This window comes from Melozone crissalis, unplaced genomic scaffold, assembly GCF_028551555.1.
Source record: "Melozone crissalis strain CALT ecotype California unplaced genomic scaffold, PUWL_Pcris_2 ptg000027l_1, whole genome shotgun sequence".
In the NCBI taxonomy this organism is placed as follows: Eukaryota; Metazoa; Chordata; class Aves; order Passeriformes; family Passerellidae; genus Melozone; species Melozone crissalis.
In genome coordinates, this window is record NW_026535805.1 from 61833818 (window position 1) to 61857735 (window position 23918).

General features: G+C 35.7%; 1 protein-coding gene across 3 annotated transcripts in view; it reads right to left on the minus strand.

Moving 5' to 3' along the window:
* Positions 1–23918, minus strand: part of ASAP2 (ArfGAP with SH3 domain, ankyrin repeat and PH domain 2) — an 84946-nt gene that overhangs the window by 11630 nt on the left and 49398 nt on the right. For 2 of the 3 annotated variants that reach the window (XM_054279545.1, XM_054279544.1), the window contains exons 10-23: positions 20062–20165; positions 19883–19952; positions 14824–14911; positions 12973–13021; positions 12698–12864; positions 11225–11358; positions 10399–10493; positions 8555–8744; positions 8043–8128; positions 7728–7843; positions 7198–7265; positions 6288–6401; positions 3268–3523; positions 705–866 (exon numbers count right to left, since the gene is read on the minus strand). In XM_054279545.1, coding sequence (XP_054135520.1) covers positions 705–866; positions 3268–3523; positions 6288–6401; positions 7198–7265; positions 7728–7843; positions 8043–8128; positions 8555–8744; positions 10399–10493; positions 11225–11358; positions 12698–12864; positions 12973–13021; positions 14824–14911; positions 19883–19952; positions 20062–20165 — 1699 coding nt within the window. The remainder of the gene's footprint in view (positions 1–704; positions 867–3267; positions 3524–6287; positions 6402–7197; positions 7266–7727; positions 7844–8042; positions 8129–8554; positions 8745–10398; positions 10494–11224; positions 11359–12697; positions 12865–12972; positions 13022–14823; positions 14912–19882; positions 19953–20061; positions 20166–23918) is intronic. The other variant, XM_054279546.1, reaches the window with a different exon arrangement.

Consider the following 23918-nt stretch of genomic DNA (forward strand, 5'->3'; position numbering starts at 1 on the left):
CTTTTGTTTCACCTAGTCAAAGCTGGAGACCTCACAAGCACTTAAATTTATTCAAGCATTAAAGTGCAAGCAAAGAAAATTCTTACTGAAGTCAGTCACATTCTTGAAAACAGCAGAGCAGAATACATTTTTTAAAGTGCTAATATTATTTGTCCAGTCAATGCCTTCAGTCTGTGTTTTATGGAAAAATAACCAAGTGAGTAATACCTGACAAATTTTATTTAGAGGAACATCTTTTCTTAAAATCTTGTTGTGATTCACAACTAACAGCAGACTAGGTTTAGCAATTAATTAAAATTGCTACTGAATTCTTAAAACCACCAAAACAGAAGCTGGCAATGAATTAAAACATCCTTTTGCATTCCAGTGGTCTGCAAGAATCAAGCACAACGTGGAGACACAGCCCCAAGCCTACATGTAACACTCACCTTCACAACTGGTGAGAAATGCATCACAAAAAGTATATATATACACATAAAATGATGAGCCCTTTAGCTGTAGTAATAGATGGTGCTTCCTGCTGACCCTGCACTACACCATACAGTACTCACTGGAGCATCAGAGAAGATAGTTTGCTACTGGATGGGAACGATAGGCCAAAGCTACAGTCACCAAAAGAGGAAGTATGAGTTGTGGAAATGGAAAAATAAGCCAACTGTGATTAGATACAGTAGAAGGGAGAACAGAGGAAAGTGGAAACATACTTGTAGATGTTACACGCAATGGCGGCACAGGGGGATGAATAGCTGGTGGATCTGATGAAGACCTCTGCCTGCTTATACTTTCCACTCCTAAAGAATTTGTCTTCCACATTGCATTAGATGAAGAAATTGTCTGAATACCACTGCCAAGAACTGAAGGCTGAACTAAAAAGAGAGGAAAATACTGCATTATTATTATTACTTACCCTAAGCACAAAGTGTTAATATTCACACCTGTGCTTTCAGAAATGGTGTGGATAGACCACTATATTCAGCAACACTATATTCATCAACTATAGTCACTGCATCCTGATGGAATGCCAGAGCAGAAATCAGTCTGGTGTTAAAAATTACAGAAAAAAAATCACCCAGAAACTTCTAACACTTTACCTAAACAAAATTTGTCTCCAGTCATTACTTTAAAATGTATCAATACTTGAAATATATCAATACTTTCTCAGTAAGAAGGCAGAAGGCACATCTTGCTATCTTCTTTAATCCCTGACTGATAACTGTAATTTTCTCAGGTACTGCAAGAAAAGGACCTCACTCTTCCACAAGCATGAGCACATTGCTGACTCAAAGTGAAACGTCAGTTTTGACTTAGAAATAAAATTGTAAACCCGAATTTCACTCAAGCAAGAAGCTATAATAACTAGTTGTGAAACAGTCACAAAGTACTTCTTCAGAGCCTCTTAAATTACTTCATTCTGAAGAGCTGCCTCCTCTTTTCATAAAACAGTCTACAGGCTTTCTTTATAAAGCAAGTATTTTGCACATATTATGCCATTTCTCCCTACTCAGCACATGAGTATCATATTAAGAAAAGATGAAACAGAGTAAGGTATGAACAAATACTAGGTTGCAGGGAAAAGCATAAAAGGCTCAGAAGATTTGGAAAACAGCCTAAAGCTATGAGGACAAAAGAGCAATAATACACCATAAGTAAAACATTACCAACATCAGCAATTGACAAGAAGCTACGGTCAATGATACTATTATAGCTTTTAACTAAGTATATAAATGAATAGGCTAATACATTGCTAGAGTAAAGAATATGAGCTAATAATCATAGGCAGGCAGCATTGTCTTCATGGCATGAGTTGTATTACAGTGATGCCAAGAAGTTTGGGGTTGGGAATGAAATTAAAATGACACTTCTTGAAATGTGTCATTTAATCAAGGGCAAACTGTAAGTATGGTTGGCCATGATTAAAATAATATCAAAGGATAAAACAGTCTCTTTAACTATTCAATTTTTTACTAATTCAGAGGGAGAATCTAACAGTTAAACAAACCAGGCAAGCTCCTTGAGTCAATTTTCCTGTTTGGCAGGGAAAATATTACTTTCCACCAAGTGAAAAAATGTTGTCTATTGTTGATATTAAGCTTAGACTTCATGTGAAATGTCAAAGTAATCTTGCCTTGGTTAAGTTTTATATATAACTAAAGTTCCCCCAGTCCCATCCTACCCTTTCCAAGTAACCCAAAACCAGACTTTTCTGTTCTCAGTTTTTCTGCCCCTTTTATGCAGCCATTCCATAACTGACTTTTCATATTACACAGAAGATCAGTTTGCCATCTCAGGCACAATCACTGGTGCATGGAGTCCTGCATTCTGACCTCTGCACAGTGCTCCCAAAGGCAGAAGTCACCCATGTGTGCCCAGAACATTTCCTGATCATATCTCCTCTTAGGGAGCCCAAATACAGCACATAAAAAACCATCTGTTTAATAGTAACTTTTCTTGAATTGAATACATAAATTTAGCCTCCATGAAAGATGGTGGATAATAAAGGTATTACAACAATGAAGCACATTGAATATGACCTGTACTAAGAGGACCTATTCAGATTTCTCTATGTTTCTTTACTGTGATGCAAACAGATTACATATGAAGATAAGAATGAAGTTCACAGCACCAGCTTTAATGGTAGATTTTGCAAGCACACAATCCTCTGAATCAGGATGAAACACATACTTTTGCACAGTTCTAATGATCTAGGGACAACCAGTAATTGGCAGCTGTGTTTTCAGTCAGCTATCAGGTCGCTAAAATCATCCAGTTTTCCACATCATGACACTTAGACTTTTATTTCAACAACTCTGAAGCATGTATTTATTAAGAGAAGAATCTGCAAGGTTAAAATCTCATGCTCTGCATACACTCTCCATTTTCTGAGGTCTGAAACAAAGCTTCATGGCAGACAAATGCTATTGAAATTTTATCTTTACAGTGAACCCTGACAATGATGCCTTCAAGAAACAGAAGTATGAAAAGATTGACTATAACAAAAAAATTGATGAGCTACATGAGTAGACATCCTTTTAATAAATGGTTTAACTCTGGTGAGGTTATCTGGGTATTGTTTTCCCAAACACAACTGTGTACTGCCTTGCAGGTATACCAATAATCAAACTCAGAAGACGTTATGTAGATTCACGTCAAGGATGTACAATGAGGCCAATACTTACCTGTGCTAAATAAGAGAAAACCTATTTTTTTCTTTATTTTTTTTAAAGTTATGATGGTATTCTTCTAATGTACAATTATATTTTCTAGTACCTTTGCCAATATTCCTTGGAGGTAGAGGAGGTGCACTACTTGTAACAGGTACTGCAGGCTGAATGGGAGGTGGACTGCCACTGAGTATTGCTCCATATGTTTCATTCTGTAATATACTTGGCATAAATCCTCTTTGCTTGTCCTTAGCAATGTTTGCTGCATCTCTTGCCAAGGATGCTACATTAGGCTGAAGTTGGTTTGATCCAAGCTGGTAGAAGCTGACAGGTCTGTCCTCTCTCCGGTTGGGACTGGGTTGCTTTAACACAATAAAAAAAGTACTCATTGATATCATATTACTTGCACTCATTTTATGTATTAGTTAATAGAAAGTTATTCGTTTCTAGAAAGAAAAAATGGTGTCTAAAATGCATTTCTGTTGCTTTTAATACATAACCTAAAACCTACATTCTGCCCTCTTCAAGACAAAAAAACTGTGCACCCTAACAATGCACCCTAACAACAACAACAAAAGATTTAAGGTGAATTGCACTTCAAAACTATTAATCTATTTTTATTTCTTCTGTAGTACACTGCTACAGGATATACTGTATCCCTATACATACAAGGCTATACTTCTACAGATGACCAGAATAGATTTTCAGGCTGGATCAAATAAAGTTTTCCTGCATCAAAATATCCAGCAGTATTTTCAAAACTAAATAAATAACTGTAGGTCCTAAGCCTCATCTGAAGTTCAGCAGAGCTAAATCCCAAATGGATGATCATGATCCCATGACCCAGACAAGATTTCATCTAAGTATTCTACCTGTAGCTCAGCCTACAGCAAATGAATAGCCAAAACTTCTCTTAAACTCTTTTTAGCTCACTAGTATTACTGGGTAAATTTGGGAGATTACTTCAGTTGGCAGCTGGGATGGAACATTGCTCATCCTACACACATTATCAAATTCTATCTGATTAGCTGATTTTGAGATTTACAGCAATCCTCTGCACTTAGCATCATTCTTCCTGTTTCAACAGCAAGCATAGTCATTACTATTATCAAATGATAATTAAAATAGCTGGAGTTACAAATTCATACGGCTAGTACAGCAATGGACTTCAACAATCCACAGCCCAGAGAGCATAAATATACCTTCAGAAATAGTGCTAGATAAACATGCCATACTGACATATTGTCTGTATGAAATTAAAATAATAATTTATAGTAATAGCATTTAGGCAGAATAAAGATTTACATCAACAGTATCACTAAAAAGCAATTGATTTTCCTCTCAATACATTCAATGATTACTTCTGGATTCATCATGTAGGGCCTTTAGATCTGTTATAGCACAGCATTATAACTCCAAGATTTAGCAGAATTATGTACATTATAGTCCCTACCCTTGCTTTGGCTTAGCAGCCTCACTCCTCATTGGCTGACACTCTCCATTCCCTGACCTCTCCACTGTCCTAGTTCTGGGACTTGTTTCAGCCCACACCTTCTGCCGCTTTCTAAACCAGCAGAAGTTCTTTTTCATGTTTATTATTCAGCTTTTCACTGGTTCAAACTTCACCAAACTGAAGCAGCTCAGTACAGGGACAAATGTGTGCCAGAGTGGAGGCAAAAGCTGAGGCAGGACCAGGCAGCCATGGTGTACAACAACAGCAGAAACCAGTTGAATTATCTTAACCTTCTTTTAGGTTAGAATCTTTCATATATTAAATATTCTGGACTAAAATAACTTAAATTTCAGACATGACCTCTTCTGACATAGATTACAAAATCTATTCAGTTGTCTTACCAGCAAAATACATCCAATAGCTCGACATTTAAAAACAAAACTCTGATGTGATCCTAAGCAACAACAGTATTCACCTGTGTGAACAATGTAGTCACAGACACTGGGACTCTGTGATTAATAGTCTTTAATCTCCTTTCAAAAGTCCTTGGAGTATAAACTTACTAAGAGTGGGCAATGAAATAGGAGCTTCATAATTTTAGCCACACTGTTGAGTAGCAGATATCTTCCTATATGAGATGGAGCTCAGGGACTAGCCAAAAAAAACCCCTCACTTACTGCAGAAGGCAACTGGCAACAATGAAGAAAGTGAAGGACAAGAACAGATCAAAAAACAAATCTAGATCATGCCAGAAAGGGAATAGCATTTGTAAAGAACCAAAAACTTTTACACTTGAAAAACATGAGACCTCTAAAGGTTTCAATTTGTTTTATCAAAATGATCATCATTACTATTGTTATTATCTGGAGGGTGATAAAATATATAGGAGTACATAAATATGAGGATAGAGTATGCTCATGCAGAAGAACTGGATCTAGCAGCTCACAGATTTCAGAAATTAAATTTTGAAAATGCAATGAAGTTTCTGTGCTATTGAAATGTTTTGCAATATGACCATCATTCAGGCCATCTGGATACGGTCCTAGGCAACTGGCTCCAGGTGATCCTGGTGTAACAGGGAGGTGAGACTTCCAACCCCAACCATTCTGTGATTCTGGACCTAAAAGTGCCACAACTCCACTAGACATTTCAGGTTTGAAAAGCATGAAATTGAAAAATTATTTTATACGTGAAGATTCAGAATTAAGACCCTACCCTGCTGTTAATGGTGCAGCTTATTTAATGCACAGGTTCAGTTAAAGACAAAACAATGTATAAACTGTTTTAAAGTTAGAGCCATTGACTGGAGATATTTTACAAACATGAGGAGATAGTGTGAGGTGCCTTCCATTGTAAAGGCAATTTTCCCAGTTCATGTTGGATCTGCTTCACAATCAGCAGATCTAAATATTCCCGATATATTGAAACCAACTATTAACTTGATTGAAAAGAATATATAACACATGGCTAATAATTTGGGACCATATCGTCATTTTTTAAGAGGAAAAAGAAGACCAACTATAATTCCAGAAACACAAATTTAAGCTACTGCATTTAACTACAGAGATTTATTTCAGTGTCATCATACCTATAGTAAAAGCTAAGTTATTGAAATAATTATGAACATCACACTTACACATGCATGTGTACAGAAAAATAATATTGATACAAACCTGTAGCTTTTCATCCACATCATCATCACTTTCATCCAGATCTTCATGAAGTAACCGCCATTCATATTCTACATGAACATGAGAATTAAATCTTCCAGACAGTGCTTGAGTAAGCTAAGGAAAAAAAAGATGACTGTTGACACTTATGTTATGGGCAGTACTTATTTTAAAACAACATATTTAAAAGCAAACAAAGTCCACAAATAGGAAGAATCTTGATTTCAGCAATCTGGAAAGTAAATTGAATTGCACTGAAGTAAATTGAAATTATGCTGTGTTACCAAATACAACACAAATAAATCAAAAGTAACTAGACATTTCATTAACCATTGTAGATCCATTCTCCATTTCGTGATAAGAAGCACCACATTGTATTTGCTCTGATTTAGAAATTGCAATTCAAAGAAATTAACTGCAATGGCAGTTTCCTTGAATCCGAGTGACTTATTAAGAAGCTTTGATCCCCCTACTATGATGAGGCATCCACAACTTCTCTGGGCAACAAGACAATTGCCTTCATCAAGGCCTTCACTCATAAAAAGTACTTTAGTAATTAGATTTAAAGGAGATGCCAGACACTTCAATTCATAGAATCATTTAGGCTGGAAAAGACCTTTAAGATCCAGCCATGAACCCAGAACTGCCACATCCACCACTAAACCATCACCCTATCTATGAATATTTCTGAATACCTCCAAGAAAGGTGACTCAACCACTCCCTTGCATCTGAAGAAAAATATTGTTTTCTTCTTAAAAGCATACAACTTTATGTAAGCATATGACCATTTCTGAGGACATAACTATTTCTACTACATCACTATTGCATCTGGAATAGATTCACTGGATATTCAGCTGCAAACTGTTAAATGATCAGACATGAAATGCACACACAGAATGACACAATACTCACCAATTCTTCACAGTGAGTATGTTTTAAACGTTTAGCTATATCAAGTGGTGTCTCTCCTGCTTCATTTGCTATATTACAGCAAAAAAAGAAATGCATGATGAGAGGTGTCACTATTAACATGTCCATTACTAAAGACAAACCTGCATAATAAAGTACCAGAGCAACACACTTGAAAACTCATCCCTTTCTTTTATAGGTAGATCCAGCTCATATCAACCCTCAGAACATGACAAGCAGTAGCAATTAAAGATGCCATAAATATATATATGAATGATAGCCATGAAATGGCAGTAATATAACTTGACAACAAAATAGCAATTAAAAATCTAAGCCAATTTAAAAACTAAGTGTAATATATAGGTCAATTTTTAACTTGAAATAAACAGTGAATACTCATTCTCTAATAATGAAAATGAAGATTTACAGAATTATGACAAACAACGGAGGAGAAAATGCACTTATTCCAACTTCACTGTTTCCTATCTGAAGCAATGACAAATAGGAAATTGAAGTACACATTACCCTTTTACCTATTTCAATAGAAGCCTTCCCTCTCAGCAGCAGTTTGAGGCACTCAACGTTGTCTGTTAGACAGCAGTAATGCAGGGCTGTGCTACCTTTACAGGTTTGCTTATCTAGATTGCCACTTTTGGAGTACAAGAAAGAAGAAAGGTAATTAAACATAAGTTTCCTCATCTATATTATTAAGCTACTCTCATCAGAAGATTTTCAAAGAATAAAATTGCATTTGCAAATACAGCTTTAGTACTTTAGTAATTGTATTTATTTAGCATTTATATAACTTTACATAAAAGCAATGTCAATATTTAGCTTTCCATACTTACCTGTTCTGCACTAAAAAGTCAACTATATGAAGGGATGTTCGATCAACTGATCTAACAGCAAGGTGCAGTGCTGTTTCATCTTGCTCCTAAGAATAAAATGAAAAATGATATTTGTTTCTTCTTCTGAAGAAGAAGAAATTTTAGTAAGACACGAATTAAATCAAATTAAACACGAAATTTCAAAATACTCAAACAGGCTACCATTAAAACATCTGTGAAGACTTACTGTGTCCCTTTTGTTCCTTTAAGGTAAATAAATAAATAAATGAGTTGAAAACGAATGGATTATTGAATGCTTTAATATTTAATGTTTTAATAAATTTAAAATAAGATAGCACTTGGAAACAATTTTAGATTAAACTATTTAATATCTTCTTTTTTTATTGTTAAATTACATCATTAAAATTACATACATTCAGAACAACGTTTCAGATATTATTTCAAATAATTTTTAATTAATGAATGTATATTGCACTTACAACAACTTGTTTAATAAAATTTACAACACTTACATGACCATTGGCCAGTGGAATTTTTTCTGTGAGATCCACCCCATCAGCATACACTTGAACTAATCCAAGAATGTCTCTTGATTTCACTGCTTCACAAAGAGCATGCAATTTAGCTGCATTGTCTGCATGCTTCTTCCTTGCATATTTTCTCTCAATATACTTGGCAGTAATGTAATCTTTTCTTGCATTCCTGAAATCGAATGTGATTTACTTCTATAACTTTCAGCTGAAGATACATATTTTCATTTCCATAAATACATGCAAGTCATTTGAAATCCTTCATTATGATCATTTTTCTTTTTAAATATGCATGTAACCATGCAGTCTCATATTTCAAGTATGAAATGTAGTTAAGAGAAAATGAATCAAATATCCAATACGAAGATGGACCATGAATTTCTCCCTCCAAACCCTGTGATGATGTTGAGATCAAGACTATCCAGCTCTGTGCACAGAAGATACATCAAAGCTTCATAATGTTGGTTTATGCTGCCTTGCAGGTTTATGTTTACCTGACTTGGTACTCCTACACAAGGAGGGGATGGAAAGGGATGGAAGGCATGGGATACCAAAAAAAACCAAATCTATCTTATACCTCTGCACACCACTATCCAGGCCTTGAATTTGAATTCACAGGAGTATGTTTTTTAAACTCTTCACCACAACTGTAACAGGGAGGATGTGTTGAAACTTTTAGCAACATTTCTAAACCAAGATGAAAACTTAGTCCACCTGACTCAGCACAAGTTATCACTTCTGCTGCAGATGCCCAGTAACACATCTACTCCTCTTCCCGTCACTCCAAGACAGAAGTTTGCTTGCCTCCCAAAGGCAGCTCTTAGCAGCTCTTGGGATTAACACAGCATTGCACAGAAGACAATTGACAAAGTCATACCACATCATCTAGATACTATGTAATGGGCAACAAGTAAAAAAAAACCCCAATAAATAATAACAAATTGAATCAATGGATAACTCTTGTTCATAAAGCATTTCATAGTAATCAGGTTCTCGTTTCAACAAAATAGCCCAAATTTTGGTAATTTTTGAAGTATCAATTGGAATTATCTTTTTAAATACAAATTTTTAGAAGTGTTCTTATTATATTGATTCAGCATATGGTAAAATTTTTAGTAATTTAAATTATTAATATTAATACTCTGCATTATTATTGATAGTAGTAGTCCAAAATTATCTAAACTGCCTTGTTTAACACTGGTTTTGTCAGAATGCTAAAAATACACCTAATGTAAAATTAGCTTCATCCAGAGCCAATTCTTCTGGGTTTGTTTCTGCATTGTTTACTGGCTCTTTCATGATGAGCAGTATCCAGCCAAGTAGGCAGCTGTCCTTGCTGTATCTCTGCCATCACTGTTCAGCGCTTTCGAGGAATTCAGTTAAATGTGCTGTCTCCATTCCACACGGACTTCGGTCCTAGGTGTAGTTTCTAAATGCTGTTCTGTATCTTCCAAGTAAATGTGCACTTCTTTACAATATTTATTTTGTTTTCAAATAGCACAAAATTAATTGCTTTGGTTTTAATCCCTATCCTTGTATGACTTTAAGGTTCCCAACAAGTCATAGTTAATTTGTTTCTTTCCCACAAACCATGATTCAAAGAGTTGGTAAGATATTCCTTACTATTACAGTAGCTACAGCCAGATAAAACTCAATAAAACAGACATGCAAAGCATCAGAAGAAAGGTTTACTCCTCAGCTATAAGACCATAAATAAGATATTACACATCTTCCATGGCCTGCCAGTGCAAACCATAATGGCACAGCCCCTTAGCAATATTAAATTAAATGCCTGCCTTTCTCAGAAGTAGTGGTTCTTTACTTACATATCACTGCTTGGATTAGGTTTGACCACCTCATCAACTGGAAGACAGAATTCCATAATCTCATTAAATCCAGCATTCCCAATATTCTTTGCAAGCTGTTAAAAAACAAAATCCCACAGTTCAATTAATAAATGTGTTCAGTTATTAGCCACAGACACAACAAGGGGAGAACAAGGGAAAATGAGAGTTGGGACCTCTTATTTCTGGTTCCTTGGCCTGCTGCTATGTCAGCAATAACAAACAGATTAGGGACTTTTTTTGGATGTGAATTTTCAACTGGGATTTAGTACATGAACAAATAACTGCAGAATAATCCATTAAGACACCAGTTCTTACAATAAATGCAAATACTCTGTGCTGGGTAAGAACACACATACAGACTGTCATGGAGCAGCTGATAAGTGGTAACTTCTTTGTGTAGCAAAGCTGAATACATTTTTTTCCTTTGGGGATTAAAAGTGGTCTTCTAAAATAGGGCTAAATAATTAATGGGTTAAGTATTTGTGAAGTCCTCCAATTTTTAATCTGAAGCACATTAATTTGCCAAACAGCTGTGTTCTTCTACAAAGCAACTCAGGATAAAAAGATTTGACAATAAAAAAATATTAAGCCTCTACTAATTTGAGTTCTAAGATAAGAAAAAGTTTACAGTAGGACACTATGTTCCAGAAGGTTCCAATAAACTTAAAAAATTAAGCTTTCTTAAATTGTGTTTATCCAGAGACAACTTCAGGATGAGAACAGCTTGCTAAAGTGACAAAAAATATACTTGTGTTAGAAGTATTTTACAGTACTATTTTTAAGTTAATAAAAGCAATTTAATTACCAGAAGTTCAGATGTTCCCAGCACATCTAATGTAAGTGACTGCATTCTGGAATAGTGAACACCAAGTTCTCTATGGATTCCTGAGCATTCAATGCAAGTTAAAATTCCCAAATTTGTTGAAAGCCAGGTAGGATCTGTAACAGAAGGCACCCAAAGAATTAAAATTTATTCATGCAATTATTTATCTAGAAAATGTAGAATACACAAATGAAATTCTGTAAAATAAGATTCTTGTAGATTTTTTTTTTTTGTTAATTTATGTTTTTACATTTACTCTACCAGGAAAAAAATCCAGGACCTTTTTTAATGCTGAGAGAAGTGAAGAGGAGAATTTTTATTTTTGTGAAAGACATTGCTATCCAAGGGAGCCCGTTAACCACTCCAGTTTGTCATTCTTCAAACAACTTTCAGGAACTGCATTTTCCCACCACCAATAAAAGGGTGTCATACTCTCAACTGGGAATACAGGTGCAGTTTAAACTGAAATAACAACATTTACAGGTTGGGGTTCTTTTGTACTTTGAATATAGACTTTCAACCACGTGAAGCAGAAGTGATTCAGAAGTGCACACACAGCCCACACTACAAGATTCTCACTCAACTACTTCAAAGACATTACGGCTCATCCCTCTCCTTTCATAGCCCTTGAGAGTCTTTTCTCCTGGTATTTTGCACTTACTACATTATTCCCTTATTTTCTAGCCAAATAATTAATTTCTGAAGATTGAGACAGCTTAGCAATTAATTTGTTTGATAAAGGTTTGTTAGTTGCCATTTACACTGTCCTTTGTAAGACAGCAGGCTTGACTCTTCCCATAGTCCTGTCCAGTACTTATTGCTGGAATAACTATCAATTTGTCAAGTGCACACAGCATCCCAGCAGATGTTTGCAGCTACACTTTTACATCAAAAAACCCTAAGTCCTGCAGTGCCCCTGCAACATAAAAGAACACAAGAAACAGCAGGATTTTAAAAATAATTTGAAGAGGGTTAAAGTAGAAATTCATTGATGAAGAAAACCAACACTGCAAACACAGTCAACAGGAGCATTCTTTTCAAAATGGGTATAGCCTTAGACATATTCCCTGTCTCACTTAGTCAAACATGATTAAAATAAAAAGAAAAAAGGTGTATTAAAAAATGTTCAAGTAACTTATGGCTGCTCAGTTTTACCTAAATCTTACATTATTAACCCATATTTAATGTAAGTTCATTTGATTTAGGTAAGCAAAAGCTACAATTAGCAAAATACATGGGGGAAAAACAAGCTTCTTAGTAACTTTTCTCCCCTCTGATAATAAGCACATAGCAAATCAATCTTATTAAAGTAGTTCCATTAAATTGTTAGCATATTCTACTAAGTGTATAATTTTTCTGAAATAATGAGTAAAAGTGAAAGTATAAAACATTAGCTTAAAGATTCTCATGAGACAAAGAATTTTTACCAATTAGAAATATGCTTAATTGAGTCACCTTGTGCTCCACAGTCACAACAAACATCATTTCCAGTCATCCTCTGGACTTCAGATATAATTTCTTTTGTCAGTTCCTGGACAATATTATTTTCTCCTGTGTTATCATCTCCTTTGAATGCATTATTTAAAGCTTCCTCTTTGCTGTTTTGTAGCACAGATGTCCATCTAAAATGGCAGCAATATTTTGCTATTAAGTGTTATGGCACTTCTGAAGTTCAAAGTAAGTCTCAGTAGATCACCAGTGTCAACAATAAAATTAGCAAAGTAACTCACATTTGACATTCCTGTTCATCCTCTGCTTGAAAGTGGTATGTCCTGTCGTCTGCACAATAAATAATTCACATACTGATTAAAACAAGTTATTGAAAAACTCATCTTGCAGAAATCTCTCAATGAAATCTAAAATTAATTGATTCCTAAGGTCTGTATTCTCATCACTGGAGTGTGCTGACAGACAAAAAGTCCATTTAAGAAGTTTCACCTTACTACCTACAGTTCCTGTATGATTACATCTGTGTTTACACAAGGTGGCTTCCTGCATTTTAAACAGAAGCTGCTTTCTTTGGGGCTGTGCTTTTATCACATAAGCAGCAGGAGAGCAAAGGAAATGTTCCATGTTCTGGATATAACCTCTATCATCACAAATATAGATTCTGCTGGGAGGGAGGGAGGGGAGTAAAATACAGAGCCCATATTTGAGTTTATTTGTGTATGTATAAAAAAGACTTAAAGAGTTCAAATGAGCTCTTAAAACTCAATAATCACAAACTTCAAAAAATATCAGCCAGACACAAAGTCCAAACTACAATCAGCATGAGCCCCAATCTGTTTCAATTAAACCAAGCTCATAATTTTTAATTTACTACTACTTTTCTAATTCTAAACATTGTTATTATAGTGCACTACTAAAGAAAAAAGCATAATACATTGTAAGTCTATGAAGAATAAGATATGATACAGTTTAATGACTGAGCTGGAGTGAGAATAGTTGATGAGAACAACAGAGCTACAGGCAAATATATTCTAAGATGAAAATTTCTAAGGTTTGAAAAATATTCAGGCTAAAAGGTATTAAAAGATAGCTACAAGCATGGAAAATATTAAGACAGTGAAGATATATGAAAGAACAGAAAGGAAAGTGCTATATTAACAGATTTTTATCTTGCCATGATACAGCAATTTCCATTTTGTAAAGAACAAGGAATTTTTTTTTTACTCTACAGTAAAACAAAGTGATCAAGTAATCTGGAGAAGTCTGAGAGGCCAGTTATGCCTTTTCAAGTGTGTGGTAACATTGCAGTAAGCTGACACTGAGCAAAACATGACACAGTCATCAACAAAGAAAGAAAGTGCAAAAGCAAACAGGGAAGCCGAGCTGCTTGAGCAGAAATGAATCAGCTGTATGTTGCACACAGCATTCGAGTCCATTCACATAAGCAGCACAGCTTACATTTCCAAATGCAGAAGAATTTTATGCTTCAATAAAGGAACAAATGAGGACTACATTTATATTCTTCTCCCCAGCTAATTTGAGATACATATTTCAGTAAAATATCCTAGTTAGAAAACAAAGGAAACATTCTACTACACAATTTCATATCATCCCATTCTGATCCAAAAATTATTCTGTTTTGGTGGGTTTAACATGTAGATTTGTTATCTCACCCTTCTATCTATTACAAAATAATAAAACCAAAAAATGTTTTTAGTATTTTCTTCACAGTTGCATAGCAACCACCAGACTTAAATTTTAAAAAGTTTAACAAGCACCTTTTGATCTTGTGCACAAGTTTTAACTTTTCAAGATGATGAGCTAGGATATTTTTAGTATGAAGAGTGATGTCATAGCAAAAAATAGTTACTGTGCTGTAAGACAGCAAAAATTAAATAGAAAAAAGAAGTGAAGACAGCTTTTAAGTACAAATGGTTTTCCAAAGAAACAGGCACAGTTAGTTGCATTATGCTAAAATAACTGAAAGGTCAAATTGCCATAGAAAGGGCATTTTATGAAAGGAAGCATTCTACAATGGCAAAAATGTTCTAGTGGATTACTGACACATCTACAGAAATAATGCAAAATTCTGCTATGAGCTGCAAATAAAAAGACCTGAACAACAAACCTACGTGATATGAGGTCAAAACACTTTTTCTCCTCAGGGTTTGTTTTCACTTGGCAGGTTAACAGATTGAGCTTTGCTGGAGGTCGGTTAGCCTATTTGAAGATAAAACATACACATTTTAGTACACCCACACTGACTGAAAGGTGCACATTGAAAGCACAGGGTAATGTCCCACTGGCCAAAAAGACTTGACAAATGGCTGTTCAATTTTTAAGGTCCCCAGGTTTTCATTCATGCTTTCTTCCACATCATGCTTCATAAGCGACTTTTATTTGATGATTTTGTTTACTGGTAGCTGGATAGACACTAGAATTTTGAAAAGAAAAAGGGTAGAATCTCTTTCATTACAACCAACCAGGAAAACTTACCTGAAGGAACTGGGTACAAAAAAGAGACAAGTTCATCCTTATATTTATTCCCCTAAAACTCAGACATTAAGTTTTAAAAAATTACTTGTTTAGTTTTCAATAATTAATTATTTTGACTTCTGCTAATGCCTTTAAGGGGTCCCCAAATAGCCAGTTAAGAACAAATGCCGAATTTTTAAGTCACTATAGGGAACTAAGTGAAGGAAAGTAAGTTTTCACAGAGGAGTCTTGCAGCAAACATAAAAAAGTAAACTGAGCTAGCTGATTACTAAAATATCTAGTGAAATAATGTATATTTTATAATGACATACATTTTCTAGTCAAGTTCCTCTCAGCTATATCAGTTTCTTTTTGAACAGAAAGTGACAGTGTTCTACTAAGAGCAAGACTCACAAGGAACCTGCATTTTGAAAGACTCATAAAGGCTACAAAGAACTTTTCAAAGAGCACCTCTGCACTCTTCTTTCCCTTAACCTACCTGTGCTACAGACCTGGGGTAGGACCTAGAAAGATTTGTTTGCAACCTTGATTTGAGGAATGGCTTTCACTCCCTACAATTTATAACTAGTTTCACTCTTCTTTTAGAATAATTAAATTAGAAAGCAGATTTAACTAGTCAACCTTTGCTCTAGACAATAATATCTAAAAAATCATTAAACCATCATTAAACCATTAGGAAAGAACTATTATAAGGATAGCAATATTCACAAACTCATTACCACACTTATTGCTGCATTCTAACAATATTTATAAACTAAGTTGCTAAAATAAGATTTAAATATCTAAACAAAACTATTACCAAATGAAGCTACTACTATCACATAATGTTATTAACTTGCAATGAATCATAAGAAATGTAGATATTCTCACAATATCTAAATTTATTGATGAAAACATTTAAGTCAAAAAAACAAGGAACAAGAAGTCAAAAGATTACAGAGTCCCTTGAAACAATCTAATAAAACAATATAGCTGGCCAAAACAGAACAGTACCATTATATCTGCAGACCAGTTTAAAAAAAAAAATCAAAAGCATGGACCAACATAAAAAAGGAAACAATTAGGTATTTTTTTCCTGTTAGGGAAAAAAAAAGCATGGTGTCCTTGAAAAATAGTATGCTCATGCTTTGCCCAGCATAAGCAGCAGACAAAACAAAGTCGTGCAAGCTTTGAAACAATAAATGTGCAGGTCACTTGCTGGGCAATGTAAAACAAATTATACCCAAGAGAGGTTTTGGAGGCAGCAAGATGACAATTTATTGACAATTGCATTGTATTCTCTGCCTAATAAATAGTTTTTCCAATTCCAGCCTTCCTTTTAGTAGTAAAAATGCATACAGTTTTAATTATTTAGTTATAAATGATATATAAATATATAAAAATATTTCTAAATTATTAATTATATAGACACTGGACAACTTATATATACCCTTCTCACAGGCTCTATCAGAATGTAAAAATGCAATTCATGTTTAAGAGAAAATCCCCTTGCCCCAAGACTTTGCATCTGAAGTGCATTTGGGACCTAATTAGTTTTCTCTAACTTATGAAGCTGTAAATGAATGCAGTAAAATGCTTTAGAGGGGTCTGAAGGAGCAATGCCCACAGGACTTGTCCCTTGGGACAGGAGAACTCAGTTCTGGCAACCCAAAGAAATGGCTGCAACACCAACAGCATACCCTGGGCAAATATGCTGATCTTGGAATCCATACATGTTCTTGAGCTTTTATCTGAAGAACTCCTAACCTGAAGTCAGCATCAACAAGGGCATTAAAACCCCTGTGCATGTGGCTGAGAGCACCTCATTCATGCTTCCTTCCTGCAGCTGACAGTTTTTCTCCAGCAGCCTCCCTGGCCTGTGCCCACCACACTTCCATCACATGGCAGGTGCTGCCTGGGGAGAAGTTGAAGCTTGAAGACAAAGGGATGTAAGGCAGTGTGAGCTCCTTAGCCACACTGATTCAGACACTTGGCAGGATTAGGAGACACTAGACATGGAAAAGACTAACAAATGTAACTAATATTACACTACTTGTTTGAAACCTCTGAGATTTACTTTCCTGATTGAGTCTCTGATTAAATGTCAGACTACTGCTGAGTTTTTGGATACGTTAACATGCCAACACCCTGAAAAGTGCTGCCACCTTTCATGCCATACACAGACCTGATCATCAACTCATGTTCCTTCCTGTAAAAATGGCAACTCTCTATCCATCAAAACTGACTTATAAGCTATTCTAGCAACAAACAGAGGTGTAGGAATCAACAAGTTAGGCCTCTGAGACAATACAGGAGATATAGAACTGATTTTACAAAAGGCATGAGCAAATATGTCCACTAACAGACTGGCTGGCTGATTTCATCATGCATTTCTTCTGGATATCAGTGATCAACTTCAAAATAAAAATATGAACTCTGATTGTTTTGCCTTCATATTTGCCTTTAATCATCAGGGTAAGGTTTTCAGCAGTAAAGAAAGACCAAAAAAAGAGTTTCAATAAGAAGTCTCCTATATTCTTTCTTTTGCAAACAACCAGCGAAACTTCTTTAAACACAAATCCAGCTTTGAGGAGTCTGATGTTTCTGAAATCTTTTTGCCTTGGGACTTCTTGATCTGGAAAGGACTTAGGAATTCCTAATTACATGTTTCAATCTTCTTCTTTCATTGTTTTTTCATCCATGTATGTTAAATGTGCAAACGCTGATTTCTTTGAAGCTTTTAGTTGTCTAAAAGTATAACTTCTGCACATATGCCAATGCAGGCAGGCACATACAGGGTCACAGCTGGGTGACTGACAGAGAACCAAACATATTCTCTCCATCCATCAGGAGAGCACCTGACAGGCCAGTTTAAGAACCTGCAATTGCTTGAAGATAGCTGTTCTAGAGACTGACAAAGCAGTCCCTCGTAAAGAGAGGCTACATGATCAGAGAAAGCTATGAAGAATACTTAGACCTTAAAGGAGAAGTATTTACAAATTTGTATTTGATAAAGAAAGCAAAACTGACAACTGAATTTCTGAGATTTTGATGAACTGCTGGGATGAGAGAACAATACATCATATTTCAGAGACTAGGAGATATTGACCCTGATATTGACCCTGAGAAGCTTGGAAATTCTCAGAAGACATTCAGAGCAGCCTATAAAAATTTTAACAAACAAAAATGACTTCTACCTGTTTCAGTGTCTGTGAAACAATAATTAATTTTTTACATAAAACTGTCATCAATATATAAGGGGGAAGTGAGCAAATATGTGAAAATACTTTTTAGGAGTGTATTTTGAAACAAGAAGGGACTTTTCTAATGTTGTAATAGAAAAACATGGAGACTAAACCTGTGAAATGCACCTATCTAAATTCACATTTGAATATTTCCCTTAGGAATGATTTTCAGCTATGGTTCTACTGATTTCAGTGGGAACATACTGCTTCTAAAAATGTCAGACCATCCAGTAAACAGCTTATAAAAAGAGAAGAAAACAGTATCTTGATAGAGTCAGTAACTGTACTTGCAAGTGAAAGTTTTCAAATTCTGCTCCACAAGTGGATTTTGTAGCCTCTGCCAGCTCTGAGCTCTCCCAGCTACATTCCTACTGGTACCAGTACAGCATGTCCAACAGCAGGCACAATCACAGCACATGGAGACACCAGCATAGAACACACTGACAGGCTTCCCTCTGAGAAAGACACACTCCTACACACCCAAATGAGAAGAGGCATAAACAAGGGCACAATTCCAAAGCCATAGTAAGGACTCTGCTTTGCAGGCCTGACTTTACACTCCTCCTTAACTCTTGATTATCAATTCTGAAGGCAGCAGTTTGTGCTTAGATGCACAAATGAGAGATTGATTCATTTTTGCTGCCAGGGTCAACTTGTAGTCATAGCAACAGGCATAACAGGATGAAGAACAGAACAGTTCATAACAGGAACAAGAACCAGGGCTGTTTATTAGACCAAGAATGGGAAATATTGACAGTGAGTTATTTTTTGCCTCAAGAAACTTTCTTAAAAGTTTAGAGAAAATAATTTTAAAAATGCTACAGGAAAGCACAACCAACTTGAAGGCAAAGTGCAAAAAGTCCAAACCATGAAAGCATAAAGTTTTAAAATTTTAATAAATGTTTAACAGTTATAGCTAATATGTTCCAATATTGGTAGCAGTAATAAAGATGAATTTGTAATTCTCTATTTCTTGTAATTCTGGAAGAAGTTGTTTTTAGACTTGATTTTCCCCAACAGCTACTCCTAGGATCCTAAGGAGCTAACAGACTACCATACAGCAGCAAATCTGGGGGAAAAATGCAATTCAGCATACTCTCAGTTTACCTTGCAAATATAAAAAGCTGTTTAATTCATATCTAAAAAATGGTTTAATGCCCAACCATACCTTTAAAAAAAGTTAGATTTTGTATTTTTAGATAGCCTGGTAAAATATGTACATTTACAACAAATGTGTCACTAAAAAGGCTCTTTTCCCCCATTAACAGTCATGAACATTAAAACAGTCGTATTTTTAGATACTGTGTATGTCTTGATATATTTCTAAAAGGCTGCCTTAAAAAATATTTTCCTCATATTCAAAACACTGCATCAGGAATCTAGCTAATTCCAAATCACAAATATAGACCAGCATAGCTTGCCTTTCTGTATTAGCAACCATGTACATAAAATTCTGTAAACAAATACTTACTGTACCATGGGAAATTGTAAGAAAACCATTTTTAACTGAGCACTTCCTTTTCTGCCACACTTTTCTGATTCTAGTTTAAAAAGAAAAAAGAAAGGTGACAGTTTTAAAATTATTTTGTATTACATTTCTTGAGCTCTTAGGAGCTAATATTTCTCCCAGCAAACTGCAGCAGTACTTACCCATCACTTTTCTTGTACAGACTGCCACTGCGCTCAGTGCCATGCTCCTTGTTTCCCTGAGGCTGATGTAAACTGTACGCTGTACTCTGGCGAATCTGAGAATCCTGAAATAACCAACAGCAATTTGTGATGCATCCCACACTTGCAACCAAACTACTTCCCCATTAATGAGTTTCACAGCTTTTCCTTCCTGCTCTAATCCAACAGGCCAAATGAAGCACAATTTTCCTCCTCAAGAAAATAGAACAAGATACATTTATTTTTTCAGAGGGCACAAAAAAAATTGAGAAGCATCCATTATCAGCACCTGCCAAAATCTTTTTACTTGTCTTTATTTATATTTACTTTTGGCCTTAATATATAGGGGTTTTAACCCAAAACTTAATTGAGCAGTGGCCTTTCCAACTCATGTAAACACAGCAAGATACAAACACTAAAGACTATTATTACCTGCAATTCCTAGTGTACTCATCCACTGAAAAAATAATTACATACATCAATTTGAAGAAGTGATAATTGCATACATCAATTTGAAAAGCAGAAGAGTCCTCCTGGAAACATAGTTCAGAAGCCATACAGGAAAACTGAAAAGTCATTTCCAAAAAAGAATAATTTAAAGCAAAATATCTGGAAGAAAGTAGAATTCTGAGACAGGAAGAGACAAGGATTAATTGAACCTTTCTCACTGCTCTCAGAACTACCCAGAGGTAGGACCCACTGCTGTAAGAGTCCAACTTCTTAAAAAATAAGAGCCTGAAAATGAGGAATCTGATGTGTCACACCATATTAACAGCAGTAACGTGACAGAATGGACTTTTAAATGCACACAGTAACAGTGACTATTACTTCAGATTTTCTTTTTTTTTTTCTTTTCTACTGTCATTGCTCTATGGACATAATTACTCTTGTGTTATATGTGGCATATAATGCAAGTATAGTAAGGAAAAAACACACAAAGCAGCTCACTGATATGACTATGAGCAATTCTAAACATGATAGTAGGGACAGAGCTCCCACCTACACCTCTGTTCAGAGTGGTTAGGACTCCTCACCTCCAAGCTGCAGGATTTCAGGCTCATACTAAATACACTGCAGGAGCTCAGTGGTCCTGAGAGCCATGAGCTGAGCTCTGCACAGGCTGCAGCACTCCTTGGTGCTCCTTTTCAAAAAAGCAACCTGTGCCCTCTCCCTGCCTCTCAGCACGTGATCCAGGAAGCCGTACCAGGTAGCTACAACACCATCTGAGCTTTTAAAAGGCCTAAAGAACTACCACTTAGCTGTCTGAGCCTGACAAAGCATCTCTTTAGATTTAAACCAGTCTGTTTATCATTCCTTTCTAGTTGGTTTACATATAATTATTTGGTTTTGCACTCTGCACAACATAAAGCCAGAGCAACATTTTGAAAATATTCCTGTCACTCACTAAGAACTGCTGCATGCATACATTTACTGACTTTTGAAGAAAATCTGATCTGACACTGCCTATTGTGCCCTACCAATGCCTTGATCTCTGCCTCCCATTAGCCAGTAAAGGAGCTCCATTCGCAAGATTAGAGGCCTGAGGAAATTAATTTCAGTTCTCCCCATCCTCAATTATGTAAAGATTACTGATGACCTCCAACACCTGCTCATAGTACCATTCCCATTAGTCTGTGCTGCTACTTTTTGTGCATTGTTTTCTGCCTCATTTCAGCTACCTCCCTTCATCTGTTTATGCTCAGCTGCTGTGTTTGGCCAAACTGGCAAACCAATAATACAAGCTTCCTGCCTCATTTCAGCAGGAGGGGAAGCTGCAGCAGCTGACGTGTATTTCCACACATTCATGACTCTGAACAGGATCTAAAAAATTTAATACTATTTCATTAAAAGATCTTAAGGATAAACATATTGTTCATTTTAAATTCTCAGATCAGGTCATGTCCAGGCCAATACTGTCCAATGTGATTGCCAAATGATGGTTTTCCACAGCTGTCTGACAAGAAGTTCATGATTTTGATCCAGCTCCTAAGAGACGGTAGCCACCCCACAAATCACCACCACAATCAATATCCTTCCTTTCAGCATGCCTTTTCCATAAGAAGGCACTCCAAGGATCTCCCCTTATTTCTGGTTTGCATACTACACAAAACAGAGATAGAAATCACAGACAACAGGGTCAGACCCAGTAGCCTCATTGGAGAAGCAGAAACAATGTACATTACCTATGGGAGGAAATGGAATACTGCAGGCTAGAGGACACACACCTAGTGCAGAGTATTGTCATTTGAAGTATATCTTAACATAACAAAATCAGAACAGGCAGAAGGACACAAGCCTAAGGAACTGAACTTTGACCACTTTATCAACTTTGAAATGTAGATAGGCATATAAAAACAAGTGAGTCATTTAAAATTTGCAGCATGTTCTTAGTGAATCACTTCACTGACCATAGAAAGGTTTGAAATTCTTTCTTCCAAAGTCTATGAAGATATACTAACTTTTAAGTCAAGCTGAACAGCAGAGCCAAAAACTAAAGAAATGTGAAAACAGTATTCTCTAAAGATGGTCTGTGACTACTGATAAGAGATATTCTGAGATCCTATTTGTCAGCTCCACTATGTCAACATAACAGAACTTTTCCTACAAGGTGCTTCAACCTATACACAACAAGTTTTGGCTAGCTATTCCACAGCTCCCAGGGAGTGGGATTTTAGACTGTTCAGATCATTCCTGTGTGCAAAGCTGCCAAAAAAAGCTCTTATAGCTTTTCCAGAGCCTGAGCGTCTCTGACATTTGCAGGATAATTGCCAGGAGGATGTTCCAGAGATCCATCCCTATCCCTATTACAGCCCCACAAAGTCTCCAAAAGACATATCTATCAGAACCCCCTGCAGGCAGCCTCTCTTATAGCAAAACTACTGTAATTTTTGTCAAGAAATACAACATTCATCCTATTTTGCAGCGGTCTAAATAGATTACAGGTTCTAATAAAGAAGCAGAAATTAATCTAAACACTATAGTCACAGGAGGTGACCTCACCCAAGGTCATGGGAACAAGAACAGTTAAGGCAATACAACTCTAAGGTTGACTCTGAAACTTGTAGAACTTCTACATTTGAAAAATAAAAGTTTAAAAATTAAAAATTATGAAGGTGTACACAAAATAACATTTAAAAATAAAGTCTCCATACAAACTAGGTTTGATGGAGTTGTGTGCAGGAAGAAGCTATGCACAACAAAACTATAGGCACAACAAAAAGAAGGTTCACTAAGAGTGCTTGTGCATGTTAAATTTCTTTAGCATAACAGGAACAATGTCTGTCAACATTCTGTCATTTCATACATTAAGTCCATTTTAATTAAAAATACATATATCTTCAAAATCTTGCAAGAACATCAAATCAAGCAACTGGATTTAATTTCCAAAAGAAAGTACAAAGGTAATCACCAATTTGTCTTACAACAATTTTCTTTCCCAAGAAGAGTCCGATAAATTTTTTGATAATATTTTTTTGGGGGGGGGGGAGGGTAATAAAATACACCAAAAAGGAGAAAGAACCAGTCTTTTCATGCCAACAGACAAAAACTCAGAGGAAAAATCCAGTTTCTTGAAATCTGAATGCAAATCATGCCACTATTTTCATTAAAACATAGTAACACTTACTCTCCTAGACTTCGGTCACAAAATGTAAATGCATTTCAGGAAGGAAAAAGAAATCAGTTATAGTAAAGAAAATTACAGTGCAACAAGAATAATATTAGTGGGTTGTACAGTAAATTATATAAGAACTCTCTGGCATCCCACTGGAACTCTTTGGCATCCCACTGATTAATTGATGTTTGCAAAAAGCTTTAAAAATAATTATAGTAATTCTCAT